Here is a 21,247-nt window from a genome sequence, read left to right on the forward strand (position 1 = left end):
TCTATTAATATTCCTCATCCTCCTGTTGAAATGGCCCAAATGCATGCATGTAACCGATCCTCCCGCCCGCCTACCTCATGATCATCACACATCTACATGAATATTCCAATTGAATGCCGAAATATCGAAATATTATTTGGAGAATGACCGATTTGATTTAATGAATTCCATAATTCAATTTATTTAATTAGAGATGATTTTAAACGTGATATTTCACTGTTAATAAAAGTTTATTTAATTAGAGATGATTTTAAACGTGATATTTCACTGTTAATAAAAGTTATTTAAATATATTGTATATAAAAGGCAATCCAAACATTTAAAATCATACATATGTAAAAAAAAAAAAAAAAGTTTAAAATAAGAGTTATTTTATTGGCCTCAATAAGAATATGATATAAATATAAATAGCTTAAGTACTAGGCATCCGATTTATGTACGTGACCTCAATTGTATTCACTTTTTTTTTTTTTGCCACAAATGTTCCTTCTATGTAAAAATAAATACCCTTTAGCTATATTTTATAAGGTCATGACAATGGTAGTACGTATTTTGTGCAAAATCACAAACTAATTTGATATAAACTTATTATTCATGATCTCCTATTTTCTTATTCATGACTCAAATAAAATAGCACTATATAATCTCATGTTGTATATATATTTCAATTTTTCTATCCTTAGTATTAAACATAGTGATGAAAAGTTAACATATATATGTAAATATATAGTTCTTATATCGCATCCTTGTACACGAAGCTAGTTTAAAAAAAAAAAAAAAAACTAATTTCACAAACACAAATGAATGAACGAGAGTTTTGAATTAGTTGGAATCAACTCTCTGAATGGCCCAATTGAACCGATTATATGAAAGGTTAAAAAAAAAAACTAAAACCGGTTTAATATTAACGGTCGGTTGAATAAGTTTGTACTATTAAACCGTTTTTTAGTAACCATTCCCCAGCATACTGAAATTTGGCGGCATTTGAGTGGGCGAGTTTTAACACGCGAGGGTGGGCGGCAGTGGGAGTGGGGAATCTGGGATTGCGGTTGAGTGAATGATTTTATGGTACGCTACCTACTAATGCCCCACCTGGCATGAACCTAGAACGAGTTCAATACGCACACATACTCTCTTCTGTTTCTCTCCTCGGAAAGTGTATATATATATGAAGCTCCATGAGCCTTATTTTTCCATCCTCACCAACCTTCACTCTCTGCATGAGATACTTCCTGGGGTTGGCTCAGACAGAGAGCTAGGGTTCTTCAGGCCCTGCATTTTTCATTTCAGAGAGAGAGATCAGAGAGGGGGAAATTTTTGCTCTTCATTTTCGATATGGCAATTATGAACAGTCATCACGTATGGACATTTACCTTTGGCGTCTTAGGTAAATGTCAAAATACATGCATGCTCTCATCGCTCACCTAGCTATTATGTTCATCTTTGTCTTTGATCTATAAATACATGATATATAGAAATTGAATAATTCTGATATTAGCTAGCTAGCTAGGTAATTTCGTCAGAATATGTACAGCTGCAACCACCAGCTTTATTTAGTTCGGACCAGGACCAATTCTCGTCTTTAGTACTCTTCTTTGTTCTTCTTCTTCTCCTTTGGTGAGTTCGTCCGAGTCTAGTTTGTTCACATAAAGTTCCAAGGTTTTTGTGCACTCTTGGTCTATACGTACGTTATTTTTGGCTTAAGTGAATTGGTTCGATCCCCTAATTGTGCTTTTAGCTTTTCCTCTTCTCTGATCTGATCTCTCTCTCTCTCTCTCTCTCTCAACGAATGTGTGCTTTTAGTTAAGTACTATAGTAGATATTAACTTTTTTAGTTGTAACGTCAATAATATATATTATATGATCTTCTATTACTTTTTTGTATGGTTAATAGTGGTGTGTGATGGCCGTCTAATGGATGATGCACCAGCTTCCTCACAGGGAGATTAGAATATATATATATATATATATATATATATGTGTGTGTGTGTGTGTGTGTGTGTCATGTGTGTGTGTGTGTATGTGTATTTCATTTCTCCAAATGAATATCATGAACTAGTAAGATCAATGAGTTACCACGTATGCATTCTATTGAATTTTGTTGATATGTATACGTAGCCGTGTTTCCGGTTATGAGTTGTTCTCCTGGTGTATGTTTACGTGACCCATTACACAAGGATACTACTTAGTGAGTTTTTCTAAAAACTAATTAATTAATTTCTATTCTGTTCAATGCTATACAGGTAACATCATTTCATTCATGGTGTACTTGGCTCCACTGTAAGTATTCTATTTCTCCACCTTAATTTGTTTCAGTTGCATGCATGCTTTATTATTATTATTATTATTATTATTATTATTATTTCATCAATAAGGGTTTAAGCAATATACATGATATATATATATATATATATATATATATATGACGATAATTATGTTGCAGGCCGACATTTTACCGAATTTTCAGGAAGAAATCAACTGAAGGTTTCCAATCGATACCATATCTGGTGGCATTGTTCAGTGCCATGCTTTGGCTATACTACGCGTTACTCAAAAAAGATGCCGTGCTTCTCATCACCATCAACCTATTTGGATGTTTCATAGAGACGATTTACATCAGCATGTTCATTGCTTACGCCCCAAAGGCTCCCAGGGTAAGCATGCATGCATCATGATATATATAGTAATTTTTACCAAGGCGGCCTATATGTGTGTGTGTGTGTGTGTGTGTGTGTGATTTTATTTAATTACCCTTTTTCGTGCTCTAATAATTTTTATTTCTGAATTTTAATTGACTGCAGAATTTTACCCTGAAAATGTTTGCTTCTATGAACATGGGGGTGTTCTCCTTGATCGTTCTCACTTCACAGTTTCTGGTGAAAAGTTCATACCGTGTCCAAGTTCTGGGATGGATATGTGTTGCAATTTCTGTGAGCGTGTTTGCAGCTCCCTTGAGCATTGTGGTGAGCAGAAAAACATTCAAAACTATAATTTTTCATATTTCTTTTGTTTAATTTATAATTAATTTTCTATTATTATTTCTTTTAGGCACAGGTAATTCGAACCAGGAGTGTTGAGTTTATGCCGATCAGCCTATCGTTTTTCCTCACATTGAGTGCCGTGATGTGGTTTGGTTATGGTCTGTTCCTGAAGGACATTTGCGTTGCAGTAAGTATATATAACTTCCATCGGCAAAACTCTCCCCCGGCTTATTTCCTATATATTAATTACGTAATTGTGATTAGCCATTAATTTTCATCTTACTTTGTGTGTTGTTTTCCTGAATAATTTCTAGCTCCCAAACGTCCTGGGTTTTATCCTGGGGCTACTTCAGATGCTGCTGTACGCAATATACAGAAACAGTACCAAGAAGGTCATAGGGGAGGAGAAACTCCCAGAGCACATAAAAAGCATCGTGATCATAAGCACGCTAGGGACTTCTGAAGTCTACCCGGTCGATGCTCAGCCCTATGCTGATGGTGGCGATGATCATGATGTGAAAAAAGATGGCGCGAAAGAAGAGCATGAAGAACAAAGAGAGGAGCCTGAGAAAAGCATGGAAAGCCCGGGTCCCGATCTCGAAGCAATCGAATGTGCAGTTTAATTATTCGCATGTACTGTCGCCATCTTGTCTCTAGAGCTCATGATCTGCCCAAAAAGTGACTATCTATGTCTCCTATGCTGCACTTTGTTTTCCTCTCCCTCTCCCTCTGTCTCGCTCGCTCGCGTACGTGCATGGTGCGTGATTGCTGTCATATATATATATATATATATGTATATGTGTGAATCAAGCAACAATGTTCATCGCTGTTGATCTTTATTCCATAAAACCTTTGTGATATATGTTGACGAAAAAAATCAGGTGGGTTTTGAGTGGCAAATGGCAATACTTATGAATATATTACCGTTATTAATTAATGTTTTGTCACATCAACATGCATTATTAATTGAGGCGATATATATATAGAAATGATAGTTGTAGTTATAAGTGTGCAAGTACTGCACAATTATTTTGAAAAAAAATGAATAAATATGAAACTTACATGAAAATAAAATTAATTTTTTTAATAATGGACCATACTCTTTTTCAAAGTGACTGTACGGTGCTTACGTACTCTACAAATATATCATATATATAGTTGATTTAGATTCAGAGATGAGATAAAATAGTTTTAGATAAAAGATGAAAGTTAAAAAAAATATTATTAGAATATTTTTTTTTAATATTATTATTGTTTTGATATTTAAAAGAATTGAATTGAGTTTTTAAAAAAGTTAAATTATGTATTATATTTTATATAAAAATTTAAAAAAATTATAATAATAGGATGATCCACTTTTCAAATCCAAACGGTTGATAGCAAAAGAGAGAGAGGCCGCCCACACAAGCACGATTGAGCTTTCTGCCAAAGGCGAAAGCCCATACGCAAGTCATACCTCTTTGAGAGGAGCCTTTAAACCCTCCAGAAAGGTCGTGATGCTCTTTTTCACCTTTTTATCTTCTTTTTTGAATTGTTTGTAGCACTTTCTCGAATCAATGGCCAATCAAATTAGATCTCCCCCGATTCCTTTGAACTTTAAAGTTAATCACAAATCACTTGTACCAGACCTCTTGATCAAGATCATATCAATTGTAACGCTTTTTATGGCTGCTTTGTACACTTAAAGCTCATTTAGAGGCTAAGAATATGTCAATACCTTTAAATGGTTCTTCTAGATACAAGTGGGTTGGTGGACGAATTGGCGGACGAAGCTCACGTGGAACTGCTGCTGTTAGAGTTATTTTATAAGAAAAGTAGAAAAAAAGAAAGAAAACGAAGAGAAGAAGACTACCAGATCCCCTTCGTCCATCTCCCCTTTGTCGATTGTCACTCTCCATGAGCGCCACAACCATTTGCCAATCCCAAACCCTTCTATTTTTTTTTCTCTTTTCCCTATTTCTCACCTCCACCACACTTTTGGTTTACTCTATTCTTCCATGGACACTCTTTCTCGAGCCCACACAAAACTTATCTGTTTGGTTGTCTGGAAAGTTATCGGGATAAAAAAGAAAGTAAAGTTTTCGATCTTTTTGGTGATCTTTTAACCATGGGAAAATCCCCCTCAAACGATTGCAATCCACTGTACATTATCCTTAGCACTACAATCAACATTGTACTCGAGCAATGTATTGACAGTCGAGCAATCTTCAACTCGAAGTGAGTACCAAGCAACAAGATTTACTGGTGTAATTCCATTCTGCATTAATAAGACATCACAAAATAGAGTTTATTGTCAGAAATCCAAATCCCAATTTTAATTTGAACTCTTCAAAAATGGATCATAAGGTAATAAGAAAAAGCACATTTGCTTTGGCTTCAATAATGGCACCATGACCAAAGCAACTGTGCAGCATCATTGCATCCATTCTTTGTTGCCATGTGCAAAGGAGTTTCTCCATATTGCAAAGCACAACAATTTGACACTCAGGAATCAATAACAAGATCAATAAGTCGTGAGCATAGGCTTAATAAATCCCAGGCATCATTGTAATGTACGCTCTTTTTCTAAAAAAAACCAATTACATTAGTACTTACCATGTTCTTGGCTTCCAACTCAACATTATCTGTCCCTTGCTGATCAAGAAGAATTTGACTATCTTGGCCCTGTTATAACCAGCAGAAACGTGAAGTGGCGTCTGTGCCATCTAAAATCAACCAACCAAAAGGAATGCATTAAATAGAAGAATAAACAACTTCATATACGATGCAAGTTCCGGAGTGGATCAAAGAACACAATGAAAAGCAGACCTGATTTCTTCAACTCTTTCAAATAGAAGCAGATATACATAAGCAAAAGAAAAATCCAATAACAAAAGTAAACGCTATGCATTTTAATCTTTTTTACTAATAGCATTACTGCCTACAATACATTGTTTCCACTCCAACATTTGCTGAAGTTACTACTCATATGTTCCATGTTCATCCTAACTATTCTAAACGTGCTCATTTTTATGCCTCAAGACCCTATTCAGTATTGACAAATTTTCAAGTGTATGCAATCGTTGCATTACACACATTATGAAACTCTAGTAAATTTACCTAACGAGACCATCTATATCCAATGCACGGTTAAAAAATGACGATTGAATTATAGAACAAAAATAAAGGCTCAATGCAACCCTTAATGCACACTAACATGAAGTTCATTCGTCCCAATAGATCCATTCGCATTTCTATTCTTGATATCAATAAAAACATCAATTTTTTTTGTGCATGTTTCCTTTCCAAACTGAACCACGAATAAACCGACCTGCCAAACACTCTCAACACTAACAGGTTTAAGAAAGAAAAACAGAAAAATAAAATTCTGGCCTTAGGCAATGACAGTCTGAATTTCCTTGAGAAACTAATACAACATCCCTTACCCACCAAAATTCATTCCCCTCGGATCAAAAGTATATGGTAGTCGAGCATATGGCTCAAATGCGTTCAATTCGTTCAATTTTTAGGACACAATTCACACCCTTTTCGAGGAAAAAAAAGGCATAAAATTGAAAGTACACAAGCGAATTATGATTTTGGGCCAAAGGAAAAAACCCAGCTCGTATAAAGAGAGAATGGGATCTTAAGATGGGTTGATAAGAGATGCAGGGTTGTCTCCGAGTAGCCATTCAAATCCAAGAAGGTCGCCGGACTGAGCGTAGCCATGAATAGCGGTTGGTTTGGCAGATCTTGACCGTTGGTTCTTTGGCCTCTATATGCCTATGAATCGGGACTCTATCTCTCTCCAAAAGAACAAAAAAACAGAGATAATGGCAACGAGAGAGAGAGATAGAGAAGAGAATGGAAGAGAGAACGAGAATCGACCGCCTGAAGAGAAGAGAATGGAGAGAAGGCACTCGAAGAAGAGAAGCATAGAAGAGAGAATGCAAAACTGGGCATTTCAGTAACTTTCATTTCAGATCCCGCCCAAAACTCATTTACTAAAAATAAAACCAAAACGAGCCGTTTCATTAAATCTTTCCAAATTAGCTTCGGTCGGTGCACTTTGGTGTGCAAAAATTTCCATCTTTAAATAGTAATGAAATAGTATAAAATTATAAATAGTAGTGAAGTAGTCTAATAATATCTTAGAATAATTGTGCTCTAAAACAACATTTAGAGTAACTCAAAATTTTATAAATAGTAGTGAAATGATTTGTAAATAGTAGTGAAATAGTTTGAGGTAATATTTTTTATTGAGTTTTGATAAATGAGAGAAAAAAAAAAGTTAAATAAAAATATTATAAAGTTAAAAAATTCTTTGAATATTATTTTTATTTTAAAGTTTTAAAAAGTTGTATTAGCAGTTAGAGGAAATGTTTGAAAAAAAAAAGATTTATGTGTTTTGTTTGGAAGTTTGTAAAAGTTATAATAATTAAGTAATGATAATTAGATGAAAGAGTTTAATATTTGAAATTGAAATTTGTTTTATATTTGAGTGATATTGTTTGGGAAGGAAATTATGAAAAGTTTTAAGAATTTTTCATCCCATCTCATCACCCAAACATCCCAATTCTTGACTGATTCTTCTCTAAAAAACAAATTTTATTACTTGAAAAGAACAAAAGAATCGATGTAAGGGAGGAAAATGGGGGCTGTGTAGCCATTGTCCTTCAAACGAATAATCTATGGCAAATCCACATACGTAGTTCGTAGGTCATGATCGAATAAGTGAGGACTGAAGTAAGGTAAAGTTAGAAATAGATAAAGGAAGTGATCTCACTAATAAAAAATAAAATTTTTTTATTATTTTTTAAAGTGATATTCACCTTTTAAGAAATACTTGCGCAAGATTTATCTATTGAAAATTTGTGATAGGTAGGCTTTGTGGTTTCCCTTGAGTCAGTCTTGAATTTGGGCAGCCAGGTTGATCCTAAGAGTATTGACATTGGATTGGTTATTTTATTCTTCAAATTTTGACTAATAGGTAACTTTTTTACTTTTAGCTAATCATTCAAAACTTAAAGTCTACATTGGATTAGTCATCACACTCTCTATAATAATAAAATATTATTATTTTTTATTTTTATATTTTTATAATTAATTAATTCTATTTTCATAACCTCCTATAATCTCCAATAATCATATTCATTTTTATTTTCACATTCCAATAAACAAAATTTCATCACACGATATCAAGGAAAAGAGCTGCAGGAGAGAGAAGGAACCGAAATATAATAAACAATGGGTTTAGACTTGCTACAGGATTTTTCATCTTTAAAAAGAAAAATGAAATTACTGTAGCTCATATTTGAAATGAAAAATCTTTGGCTAATTTAATGTGGGCAGTTATTGTTAAAATTAGTCAAATATAAAGATGAAAAGGCATTTGGCCAATCTAATGCCAATGCTCTAATTCCTCTCATTTTCTAGGAAAAAAAATAGTAGAAATAAAAGAAAAGATCAGGCTGGCTTTTCAATTATTCCCATATTAATTAGAAACAAGATCACCCAGCAAATTAAGTAGTTTCGTTCAGTATCTTTTTATTTTTTATTTTTCCTTCCAAATTTTAGATTTATTAATTTCGTGTTATAAATATTGGGTGATCAAAAGAAGGATAGAAGCTAAAAGGATAATTAAATAAAGTGAATAGCATTGTTATGTATAGAGGAAAGTGAATAGACCGAGAGCAAGCAAGAGCTAGCTGGAAATAGAGATCAATGGAATTTGCTCCCCTTCTCAATGAGGAATGCTTGGAGATCGAATTCATGTACTCCCAAACCCTTATCAAACAATTAGAGAGCATTATTGGTACGATGTTGGACGCATTGATAAACAGTCAATTAGTTTGGCAAGTTGCTGAAAAAGACAAGGTACAGGGTAACAGACGTGCTAATTGGTTCAAATAGAAACATCAAACATCAAATGACTAGACCTCTTTAAAAACGTCCTATTCTTCTGCTTCCATTCACCTGGCAGATAATTTACAATTTTTTTTTTCCTCTTTTTTCTTCTCCTTCTTTATGTTTGATAACAAAAGAAAATGGATAAGAAAACTTCTGTTAAAAAAAAAAAAAAAAAAAAAAAAGAAGGAAAAAGTCAAATTAGAAAACGTATGGGCACCAAGTCCTCTTGCAATTACCCCCATGATCCATCTACTCTCACTCACTTGAATGCATCAGGTAAGAGAAACATCAGATTCCGACATTTCTTCACATGGCGTGGCGAGACGGCTGGAGTGGAGATAAGGTGGAATATGGTGCCCCTGAGTGTACACTGGCACTATCCGTTATTACCATCAAAACTGCCTTGTGCACTTTGTCGTCTTTTCTCTCGCCAATTCTCTCCCCACATCTTGGCCTCAGCAACAGCTCGTTCTCTAATTAGATCCCTGTTTAACATCTTTGCAGTTTCTTTCGGGGAGTCATCTTTCTCAGATCCTTCGAAGTCCCACCTCCGACCAGATCCTCCACTTTCTTCATTCTTGGAAATCCTTCCACCTCTGTCATCTATGTTTCTTCTTTCATCCCTATCACTAGAACCTTTGTGGCCATGCCCAGAAGATGTTTTAGGGTCATAGGCCTGGTTTGCAAGATATGAGAGGGCAGTGACCACATCCCCAATGAGAGGACGGGTGGCAGCCTGTTCTTGGATGCACATGGATGCCACAGCTAGAGCCTGGTATAGACCCCGAATTGGATACCTCCCTTGCAGCAGTGGATCTGCCAATTTTGAAAATTTTCTACGGTCATTGAACAGTGGACGTGCCTGCATACACATATAAACTTCATCACTACTTGTGTCTCATATAAGTTTGGGAGGGGGGGAGTCTGGACATATATGAGACCCACACAGCCGGCATGAGAAGAAGATCAGTTTAGATGACTACACAAACAAGAAATGAAGGGTTTTACCCATGCGACAAGATTTTGTTCTCCATGGGGCCTGGTGCCATCAATGGCCTTACGTCCAGTAATTAGCTCTAAAAAGACCACCCCAAAACTGTAGACATCAGACTTCACTGTCAATTGTCCAGTCATGGCATACTCAGGAGCACAATAACCGTAAGTGCCCATTACTCTGGTGGAAACATGTGACTTATCTCCTACAGGACCAAGCTTTGCGAGTCCAAAATCAGAAAGCATTGGTTGATATCCTTCATCCAATAAGATATTGGACGACTTGAAATCCCTATAAATAACAGGAGGATTTGCTTTGTCATGCAGGTATTCCAAACCTTTAGCTGCACCAGCAGCTATTTTCATCCTTGTGCTCCAATCAAGTGGTTCCTTATCAGGTGGAAGATCTGCAGAAAAAGCAATGCACTATTGATGACAAGTTTTTTTTTTTTTTTTTGCAAGTAAAAAGAAGTTATATGAAAGCATACAGCTTAATTGTGATTTACATACATCAATTTCATCCAACTCATCAAACAGAATTACTTCTCAGTAGCTTTATAATTAAGTTCCAAAAGTATTCCAACATGCGAGTGCACTAGCAATTAATGTGATTTCCTATTTGGCAAACCCAGCATCGACTAGACAAATCTTGCCATGCCATAAAGCGTGAGATGGAGTATTCATTTGCCCACTTGCACAGCAATCAAATTCCATAATTAACTGGCAAAATCTAGATAAAGAGTAAATTATTTTCTACTCTTGTCGTTCCTCTTATTATCATCAATTAGAAAATTATTTTCTAGTCATTCTATGACAAAGTTCATTATTTGTGTTCTTCCTTTTGTTGAAAGCTCTCTGGTGACATGATTTAAATTGTGATTTCTCGATATCAATAAACTTCATTGGCTGCAATTACCATGGCCATAAACTCAAGAAACCAAACTAAATGAGAGATGACCAAACTCCTGATCAGAGAAAAAGAGTAACAAGCAACCAGATGTTACCATGAAGGTGATCTTCTAGAGAACCCAAGGGCATGAATTCATATACAAGAAGCCGCTGGTCCCCATCGGCACAATAGCCAATCAGATTCACAAGGTTAGGGTGATGTAGAAGGCTAAGCATGAGAACCTCCACCAGAAACTCCCTGTTACCCTGAAGACCATTTCTGTCCAATTGTTTAACAGCAACAATCTGCAAAAGACAAGAAACAGAGTTAAGGAACCACATATATGTATACCAAAAGAAATTAGGAGCTCCTAGAATTGGGGCATGTTATTAGGCCTTCAGCATTTCAATCATGACACAAGAATAAAATGGTTATTTGAACTTTGTAGCTTCCGTGACATTTATTTTACATTTTCCTCTTTAAATACACAGAAAAGTCAATATGGGAAGCAAATAATATGCTTCAACAGTGACTTGATAAAATGGTCACCATTCTCCCAAGCCCAACAAATCTATAGCTTCTAATCATGGCTCGCAAATAAGTGGTGAACTAGAAATGCATGGTACAGGAATCAGGAACGGTAGGATGTAACTAGGATGAGGAGTTTAACAAACATGCTTATTTCACCTTCCGTTCCAAATCTACCATGTTTTAAAGGCTTGTCACTGGTAATTTCATCCATATTTACGTCACCAGCACAACTGTTGTAACATTCTTGAACCGGTGCCTCATTTCAATATCGTGTCAGCACTGGAACAGAATGGAGTGATGTGATGGATGCTAGTACATATTGAGAAACTCAGTTATCCGGCCTGACCATTGAGTAAAAATTATATTGAAATCCCACCCCCCCGGGGTCTCAATTGCTGTTACTTGGAAATTACTATGACAATTATTATTATTTTTTTTACTTTATTTTATTGGCACCGGATGTTTAGGAACAGTGTCCCAACTAATCCCAGGGGTGCACAGGCCCTAGACAAAGAGTTTCCTGCATCGGGTAATTGAATGAGAAAATCTCTCAATCCAATGACCCTTAAAGATTGTTTGAATTCAAGGGATTTGAACCTTAGACTTGGGGGGAGCATACCCCAAGCCCAAGGCCTTTATCACTTGAGCAACAAAGTTTACTGACAATGATTATATCATATTACTACTAGACCAAGCAACAATAAAGAAATTTACCTGATCAGTAGTCTCAAGTCTGCCCTTGTATACACGTCCAAATCCCCCTTCCCCTATGAAAGACTCTGGCCTGAAATTCATTGTTGCAGCTGCAAGCTCACGAAAGGTGAATGTTTGAGCAGCGATATGAACACCAGGATGAATACCAGGTCCATCCTTGGGACCCGGTAATTCCCTTTTGGACCCTGCATTACCTCTTGATTTAAGTCTGTCAGCTCCTACAAATTCCATCACAATGAAGAAATGCAGATCCATAAGTATCACGCAATTCCCAACCAGACATTCAGGGAGTTTGAGACCTGAATTAGTTTAGACTCCAAAAACCAGAAAAATCGCCTCCTCAATTGCACAAACGAAGGGAACTCCATTAAACTAGAATCCCAACCAGTAAGCAATCACTCTGCTACGCTTTGACCTTAAGAGTTTGCAAATGATGATTACACTATATTCACCTATGAGTTAAATAATCAAATCAAAACATAGGTATCTTCCACTCTTAGTCATACACTTATTTGAAGCCAAAATCTTAACAGAACTAATAACCATTCAGATCGACCAAAGCAATCAAAATCACCATAAGATCTCAATTTGCAAAGAAGAGATGTTAACTGGATCGAAATCTGGTGGGGTCTACTTAATCTATCCCCAGAAAAAATGACGTTTCATAATCCTTAGAAAAATAATTAATCATGTAATCATGTTCAAAATTAAATTTATGAGAACAAGCATCATGAATACGTTGTTGGAAAACATAAATAAATCAGAAATACCCAGATCAGATCAAGCAATCAAATGCTAAAATACACACACCACACGCATAAGAAATGAAGATCATATTAAGAAAATTACAAATAAAAACGAGAATAATAAGAACTAACCCGAAGGCAATCCGGAAATGGCAGAAGGGACCATGGGTTGGCCTTGTTTTCGACCATCGCTTTCTTTTACGGGATTCAGCTTCCCCTCCTCCTTCGTGTCGAAACACGGAAAGCAACCCATTTCCTCAAATCAACTAAAAAACCCGGCTTTTCTATAACCCTTTAATCTCCAAGACCAAAAACATTACCGGATGTACCCAAAGCCAATCTACCGTTTCATATTTCAATCCAATTATCACCAAAATCCCATCGTATAGACATCCAAGTTCTGGGTTGCTCTCTCTCTATCGTCTATCCGATGAGTTTGGAGACGAGTATTTCAAAGGATAAAAGACAAAGCGAGCGAATCCAAGTCCCACGCAGCACCACCACCAACAACGATAACAAAGAGAATTATTATTATTATTTTTTTAGATTGCTTCGAATGGAACAGAGCTGGGAAGGAGCCGACCTTGGCTTCGGCTTCGTTTACACTTCACTCAATATTTCATACACTCGGCAACACACACCCTCCTTATATCAATCTTCTCTATCTCTTAGTTTGACCAAATTAAATATGGAATTTTCTATGCGCGCGTCTGCCTCAGTCTCCGAGTTTTTTCCCACTTGACATTTGACAAGACCTCGTTTTTAACTACTTAGAACTAAAAGTTTTCCGAGTATTTACCGTAGTAGTAGTAAAATACCATGTTCCTTAGTTCTTACCAACATTTAACGTTGTAGTTAGCCGTACTTAGCGTAGAGAGCCGGTGAGCACAGTAGGAGAGACATGTCAAATGGCGAGACTGGCGGAAGATAAGGTAGACCGTCGATAGATGGAGATCCGGTTCCGTCGTTTTCAATTCTGTTTTTGCCCATGATTCACGCCACCCGTGCCCTCTACGATTTTAAGGATACTTTTTGTGACTTCCGTCTGAATACTAGGACATTCATGGACTTGCGTACTGATTTATACTTCAATCCTTTTGACTGGCGGTGTTTCATACTTATATCATCTTTTGACGGTGTTTGACAAATTAATATTTTAGTCCTTCAATATCCCCTCAAAACTCATATTATGGGATGTAGGATTATTTTATTTTTCATTAATTTCCTAAACTAAATTAAAATCTTCATTTATTTTGACTTAATTCCCAAAACTGATTATCGTACTTATCCTTCCGAATAAGAGGCCAATGCATGCATGTGGGCTCAATGTAACTTTAGGAGATGCATTTATTGGAGCTACAATAATAGCCTTTATCATATCATCATTATCGTTTCTAATCCAAATTTATTATTATTTCTCAAAAAAAATATCCAAATTTATTTACTATATACATGTATATTTAGGAAAGTTTGGATTTAGAGATGAGTTGGGACGATTTGTGAATAGTAAAATAAAAATTGAATTATTTATTATATTTTGTATGAAAATTTGAAAAAATTATTTTAGAATTTAAAAAAGTTGAATTGTTTATTATATTTTGTGTGAAAATTTGATAAATTTGTAATGATGAGATGAGATGGATTGAGATGAATTAAGGTGAGTTTTGAATACAAGGGTATACATACAGGCTCTTGGCCTTCTGGATAAGCACAAGAAGTCTCCCGGCCATCTCAGATGCCCAGATTTGAACTTGAAAGTACTACCAGATCATACAATTTAATATCAGTAGCTTAGTACCAATATTACTTAGGTGATCATTCATTGAAAAGAATTAATTGAAACAAAGCGTGGAAGCCTACAACTACGAAGATTATTATATTAACACATTGATAGTGATCTAGAAAGAGGTTACATCACGTATAAATACAATATCAATTTGAATGTGGCTGTATATCAGTTGCACTCTCCATACACTTTATATGATATTTTGTTTTTATTTTTATTTAACACATTAGATGTAATGCGACTACAGCTAGACTGATCTGTAAATAATTTTTCTATCAATCTTCACAAGAAAAACAAAAACAAAAACATCACTTGGTGCTGTCTGCTCTGCAGCACCTTCTTTGATGCCCACCCAGCCTTCCCCTTTTCAGACAGGTGGAAGATGAGATGCCATTATTCCCACTAATCAAGAATGCTTTTCAGCGCACTAATTTATGTGACACATGAATTATGATGGGACAATTTCAACTTTAATTATGCAAGAGCTTCTGTTTTTTCAGCAGAAAAACAAGGATATTATATGCAGGAAACAAGCAGCATATATGGTGGTCACTTCTGAAATTATGCAGACGTGACATCATTGGAAGTTACATGAAGAAGTTGAGAGGAAATTTTGTAGATGTATATTGACATTGACTTCATACCCTTCCTCTTCCAATAATATATTTCCAGTGAAAGGTATATTCCGCTCACGTTACGCAGGATGGGATTAATGTTCAATTCTGCAACCCCAAATGATAAAATCAAATACCGACAATTACAATATTCCAAGCAAACGCACCGTGTGTAGTTTACACTAAGATGATACAAGCAACGAAACCCCAAGAAGGTTCTATCGTCATTACATTATCATTGGTTAGTGCATTGTTTTCTTATATTTTTTGAACCTTGTACGCTACATTATAATAATATATTAACGCAAATATTTGTGAAGCATTTTATAATAAAAAAATTATTATAGTTATAAAGTTATTATATAAAAATAAATCTATAAATTAATATATTTCCATTTTATCTATAAAATTATTTTTATTTTAAAATAAATTTAAGAAGTTTTTTAAAATCACGATGCATTAATAAATTTATTTTTAGATAACGCGTACAATCGTTCTCCTCTATAATATAATTAAATAACAGCTGGTGCAATGGTGATTGGAATGCTATATTTCTTCATCATCTCCTCTTTAATTTCACTGACTTCAAGAGAACCGTGCCCAATCAATCAAAGCCGACTCAAATTCTGCAAAAAGTATATTGGATTACCGCGTTTGGTACAGCAGTGTCTTCCCATTATTAATCTTGAAAATAATTCAATTAACTCAACCATATTTTCAGCTCCATAACTTCATTAGTTATTATTATTATAATTATTATAATAGGGTTTCTAGTTGTTTTACTGTACCAGCTAGCCTATGAAAAATGATAATTTTATCATTAATTCCTAATTATTTTATAATTCTATTTTGTTAATAAAGTACCACAATAATTAATATAAAATAAATTATAAAATAACTATAAAAAATTATATAATTGTAAACGGGTCCTAAACATTTGGCCTCGTTAGCCGACATTACAAGTTTTTCAAGAAAACCGAACATTTCCCGACGACCTAAAATCACCAATCAAGGAAAAAATCGACCAGAATTAATCTAAGAATGTGAGCTGAGTTTTCAGTACTCTCTCACACGATCATTCACATCACTATTCTGATTTGCAGGTCGTATGCACTAATTGGCTGCTAAATTGACAAAATGAACCACAGTTTCACTGTCAATTTCGGAACATTTGGTTTGAATTATTAACTCATCTTAATTTATTATTATAATTTTTTTAAATTTAATATAAAATATAATAAATAGTTTAATTTTTTTAAATCTTAAAATAATAATAATATTAAAATATAATATTCTAACAATATTTTATTATCTTAACTCAATTCAATTCAACTTATTTCAACATCCAAACACAACTTATCAACTCCATAGAAATAATATTATATGCACGAGGCCAGTCACGTGGTAACCAAACCACTCCATTTTAAAAACACGTACAATTTCTTGTTTTCTTAACAAAAATTATACGCGTGCCTAAAAAAAAAAAAAAGGAAAAAGAACTAATTAAAACACAGTAGTACCCTTGCATTATTTTTCTGCAAAAAGACCTAAAGATGATGACTTTATTAGTCTACAACTCTATTTAAATTGAAGGATAATTATGTAAATTAAAAATATTTATTTGATGAAGTGGCGCAATTACATTAGTTAATTTGAAATAAGTAGTAAAATAGTTATAAATGAATTGTGGGCGCATAATTATTTATTATCCTATCTGTTTATGTCCACTGGAGATGGTGGACATTAGGTCGGTGCCATTTAGAATCGCTTTCAAATATATATATATATATATATATATATATATATGGGATTTATTTTGGAGTCTCACAGACAATGTATTCTGAATATGGTTAGATGTCTATTCCATGATTTTGGGTGAGCAGACATGACTTAGAATGAGTAGCGTCTAATTAATATATCCGACTTAAAAAGTTTGGGATTTTAAATAAAGAGAAATTCTATTTATAAGCCTAAGTGAAGGATTGCGTATACAATCTCATTGATAAATAGGAGTAAAAGAAAAAAAAAATTATTTTAAAAATAATATTATTGTAATTTTAAATTTTTTTTAAACATAATTGTATGAACTTGTATAAACAATCCTATTTAAAAATGGTATGTAGACCAAAATTATTGCCATCCTCTAACATTGGCCAGGAATATTAGTTGCCTTAGCTACATATCGTGCTATAAATCATGATGGTGATGACGTTGCGTTTTTTCTTTTATTGAACAGGTAAACATGTAAAAGATGTTGGATTTTTTTTTTTTAATTCATATTACGATTATATTACTTTTATGAGGCTACAAGTTGATCCACTTGAGCGACACCTGCAAGTTCGGCCCAAGCTGAATCCAGATATTTAGGGCATAAATGATAATTATAGGCTCGCTCATCAATCTTTAGGCCCAAATAGCATTCCACCAATCAAATATACAAACAAAGAAATGAATAAATAAACTCAATTTAAACTTTTAGTGAACAAACCAAAAAGAAAAATATTACTCTTCATCTATATCATGTCGAATTTTAGATAAATTTTCATTGAAGTTGTCGACAGTATGAAATCTTCTTATTTTACTATATAATTTAGAATGAGAATTGTTACAATTATAAAAAAATTTTACAAAAGTAAACTGACATTATTTTATACAATACGTTTACGTTAAATATAAATTACAATAAAAATAACATTATAGTTTAATGTAATATATCCAACATATCATATTAATTTATAAATTTATTTTTGTGACAGATCTTTATGGTCAAATAATCATTTATCATTTACAATTAAACCACATTAAACAACGGAATAGTAGTACACATGTGCGCAGTAGCATCACAACACTGAACAACAGATGGCAATGAATCTTAAAAATAAATAATACTGCATTCTAACAGGCTCATCCACGATGGTCCATGATCACCTATGGGACTTCTCCACGTTATCATTCCAAGCAACCCCAACATGATGAGTGGCCACAAAAATCCAAGAGTTTGAGGTCGTGGGGAGCATATACATATGAAAAAATCAACACAATCTCTTATTATTTATAAATATTTAATATATAAAAAATAAATAAGAGAATTGAATTAGTTTAAAAAAATAAACTCAAAAAAGTATTTTAAAAAAATATTAAAAAATTTAAAAACTATGATATACGGAGATTGGTGAAGTTGCGCAGCATTGTGCTATGTACATGTATGCACATTCACAGAAAATAAACGGGAGGGAGCTGAGGGACCTTCTCAAACGGGGTCAACGTACCAGCTGTTCCCACCCCCAAAATTAGCGGCCACAGCACAGAAACTCCACCACGTCCGTAAATGATGCCCTTTCATTTCGTCTTGCCATTCCGATCTCATTCAAAAGACAAAATTAATTTTATTTTCTACGGTGCATGATTATAGGAATAGAAAAAAAAAATATTTTAAATTATGGTTAGAGCATGATTGTGAAGAAGATCAGAATGATTATTCACGTCTTATCCCATTCACTTCTGCAACCCAAAATCCATCATTTCTTTTGACACAAAACTGAAAGACCAACCCTGAAAAGCCTAATATTCTACCGGTCATGGAGAAAAATGATCACCATTCTTCAGAGATGTCCGGAAGTTTTTCAAAAAATGGCAACAAGAACGATGACGATCCAGAGACCCTTGAAGCCAAATCGGATGGCCGCCAACAACAACATGCAGAAAACGAACAAGCGGAAACTGTGGAAGTTTCACCGCCATCGGACCCGAGCCGAGCCTTGAGCAGATTCTGAACGAGGTTGACCGGTTCCTCGAGACCATAACCATTAATGCTGGAGAAGATAAATTAAAACTACCGGATCAAGCTCCCGATTGCGTGGAGTTGTTGTCAAACATGGTGGAGAACATGGTTGATGCGTACAATGCAGGCAAAACGAATTTTGGCGGAGACCAAGACGACTCGTTTCTGAAAGCCGTGAATCGAATTTCGAAGCTGTCTAAAAGGTTCAATGAGTTACCATCAAGCTCGACATTATCGTCTTCATTGAACCGAACAAGCGCCGCACTACATCGAGTAATGTCGTTTTTGGAGGACAAGTTCCGCATCCTTCTGCATGAAGAGTCCAAAGCCATTAACAATCAGGAGCACGACCGGTGTCTCCTGCACGAGCCCGAACCCAACAAAGACGAGGAAGAACTCGCAGAATTTTCTCCAGAAACCATTTCCGACATCAACAAAATTGCCTCCGCCATGATCTTCGCAGGATACGAGAATGAGTGTTCTATGGTTTATAGCATCTCAAGGCGAACCGCTTTCAAAGCCGCATTGAACAAGCTAGGGTACGAGTATATAAGCATCGACGACGTACAGAGAATGCAGTGGGAATCCTTGGAAGGAGAAATCGCCTCGTGGATCAACGCCGTCAAGCAGTGCTCCAAAAAACTATTCTCCGACGAACAAAAATTGTGTGACTCCATTTTCTCCGACGACCCGCCTCTATCTAGAATCCTATTCGGCGATCTCGCACACCCCGTCGTTATACAACTTCTGGATTTTGCACAGGCGGTTGTATTGACGAAGCGATCTGCCGAGAAGTTATTCAAATTCCTCGACATAAACGAGACTCTGCGCGATCTGGTTCTGGCAATGGATAGCGATTCGTACCCGGAGGAACTCATATCTGAGGCCTCAGAGGCCAAGACACGGCTCGGCGAGACCGTGGTGAGCATTTTCTGTGATCTCGAGAACTCGATCAAGAGCGATCAAGGGAGGACCCCGGTCCCTAGTGGCGCAGTGCATCCATTGACGCGGTACGTCATGAACTACCTGAAATACGCCTGTGAATACAAGGACACCTTACAGCAGGTCTTTCGGCAACACCTCAAGATCGAGAAGATTGAGAAAGAGACCTGTGATGGTGGCGAATCCGATGATGTTCCGACGTCGGAAACATCGCCGTTTTCGTTAGAGTTAATGAAGGTCATGGACTTGTTGGACGCAAACCTGGACATGAAGTCGAATCTTTACCGGGATCACGCTTTGCGCTACATTTTCTTGATGAACAATGGGAGGTACATCCTACAAAAGATAAAGGGTTCCACTGAGATCCACGAGTTGATGGGCGATACGTGGCGCAGAAAGCGGTCGTCGTTGCTGAGGCAGTACCACAAGAACTATCAGAGAGAGACATGGAGCAAGGTGTTGCAGTGTCTTAGCCATGAGGGTCTTCAGGTGAGTGGCCAGGGGAAGGTGTCGAAGCCGGTGTTGAAGGAGAGGTTCAAGAACTTCAACACCTTGTTCGAGGATATACACAAGATGCAGAGCACGTGGGTGGTGAGCGACGAACAGCTTCAGTCGGAGCTCAGGGTGTCAGTATCGGCGGTGATGATTCCGGCATACCGATCTTTTCTGGGGAGGTTCAAGCAATACTTGGATCCGGGTAGACAAAGCGAGAAGTATATAAAATACCAGCCAGAAGATATTGAGACTTTGATTGAGGAATTGTTTGATGGAAATCCAACGTCAATGGCAAGGAGAAGAGCATAAGTCTCACTCAAGGGAGAAGATAGGTTTCCTGGTGGTGCAATATCAATTTCTGTATGTGTTGTATACTTTTGTATCCTATATATGCCTTAATTTTGTGGTTATTTGATTTTTGATCATATAATGTTACAGATAATTTGTGCATAAATGCGTGCACATCTTTCTTCCACCATTTGTCTCCATTTAATAATTACTTGCCTATAAGAATTTATAAATAATTGGTTTATGTTGTAAAACTAAAGAAAAGCATGAGAATTGAAAGATCACAATATCTAGAATTAGTTATTTACTAAATATTATTTCTCTCAACTTCTTTGTTTTTAGTCTACTACAAATACTTATCAAGACACCCTTTTATAGGCATGGATGATACATGATATGAAATGAGTACATGAACTCAGAGAATGATAATACATGAATCAAAGGGATACATGAACATGAAAAATAGGGATACATGAATATAAAAGAATTCTAATGGTCATCCATCAATTACATTTCATGTATTTACAACACTTCCCCTTGGATGACCATACACAAAAAATATGTCTCGTTAAAACATATTTGCGGCCCCACCCGCACC

General features: G+C 35.5%; 3 protein-coding genes across 4 annotated transcripts; 2 read left to right on the forward strand and 1 right to left on the reverse strand.

Moving 5' to 3' along the window:
• The first annotated feature begins 1,180 nt into the window (after positions 1–1,180).
• On the forward strand, positions 1,181–3,910 carry LOC121255612 (bidirectional sugar transporter N3-like). Of its 2 annotated transcripts, none has more exons than XM_041156007.1 (6): positions 1,181–1,387; positions 2,244–2,280; positions 2,444–2,654; positions 2,802–2,963; positions 3,049–3,168; positions 3,296–3,910. In XM_041156007.1, the coding sequence occupies exons 1-6, from the start codon at positions 1,336–1,338 to the stop codon at positions 3,602–3,604; spliced, it is 891 nt and encodes a 296-aa protein (XP_041011941.1). In that variant the 5' UTR covers positions 1,181–1,335; the 3' UTR covers positions 3,605–3,910. The 2 variants fall into 2 exon arrangements, with proteins under 2 accessions (XP_041011941.1, XP_041011942.1); XM_041156008.1 differs by having other exon boundaries at positions 2,871–2,963.
• Positions 3,911–8,838: 4,928 nt separating this feature from the next.
• On the reverse strand, positions 8,839–13,393 carry LOC121255611 (serine/threonine-protein kinase PBS1-like). Its single transcript, XM_041156006.1, has 5 exons — positions 12,876–13,393; positions 11,998–12,215; positions 10,868–11,057; positions 9,879–10,270; positions 8,839–9,732 (listed from the first exon to the last, which is right to left on the reverse strand). The coding sequence occupies exons 1-5, from the start codon at positions 12,994–12,996 to the stop codon at positions 9,247–9,249; spliced, it is 1,407 nt and encodes a 468-aa protein (XP_041011940.1). The 5' UTR covers positions 12,997–13,393; the 3' UTR covers positions 8,839–9,246.
• Positions 13,394–18,721: 5,328 nt separating this feature from the next.
• Positions 18,722–20,762, forward strand: LOC121254996 (exocyst complex component EXO70B1-like). Its single transcript, XM_041155293.1, is given in 2 exon segments — positions 18,722–18,893; positions 18,896–20,762. Coding segments are annotated over 2 exon segments (1,947 nt in total). The 3' UTR covers positions 20,671–20,762.
• The last annotated feature ends 485 nt before the right edge of the window (positions 20,763–21,247 follow it).

This window comes from Juglans microcarpa x Juglans regia, chromosome 3D (genome assembly GCF_004785595.1).
Source record: "Juglans microcarpa x Juglans regia isolate MS1-56 chromosome 3D, Jm3101_v1.0, whole genome shotgun sequence".
NCBI lineage: Eukaryota > Viridiplantae > Streptophyta > Magnoliopsida > Fagales > Juglandaceae > Juglans > Juglans microcarpa x Juglans regia.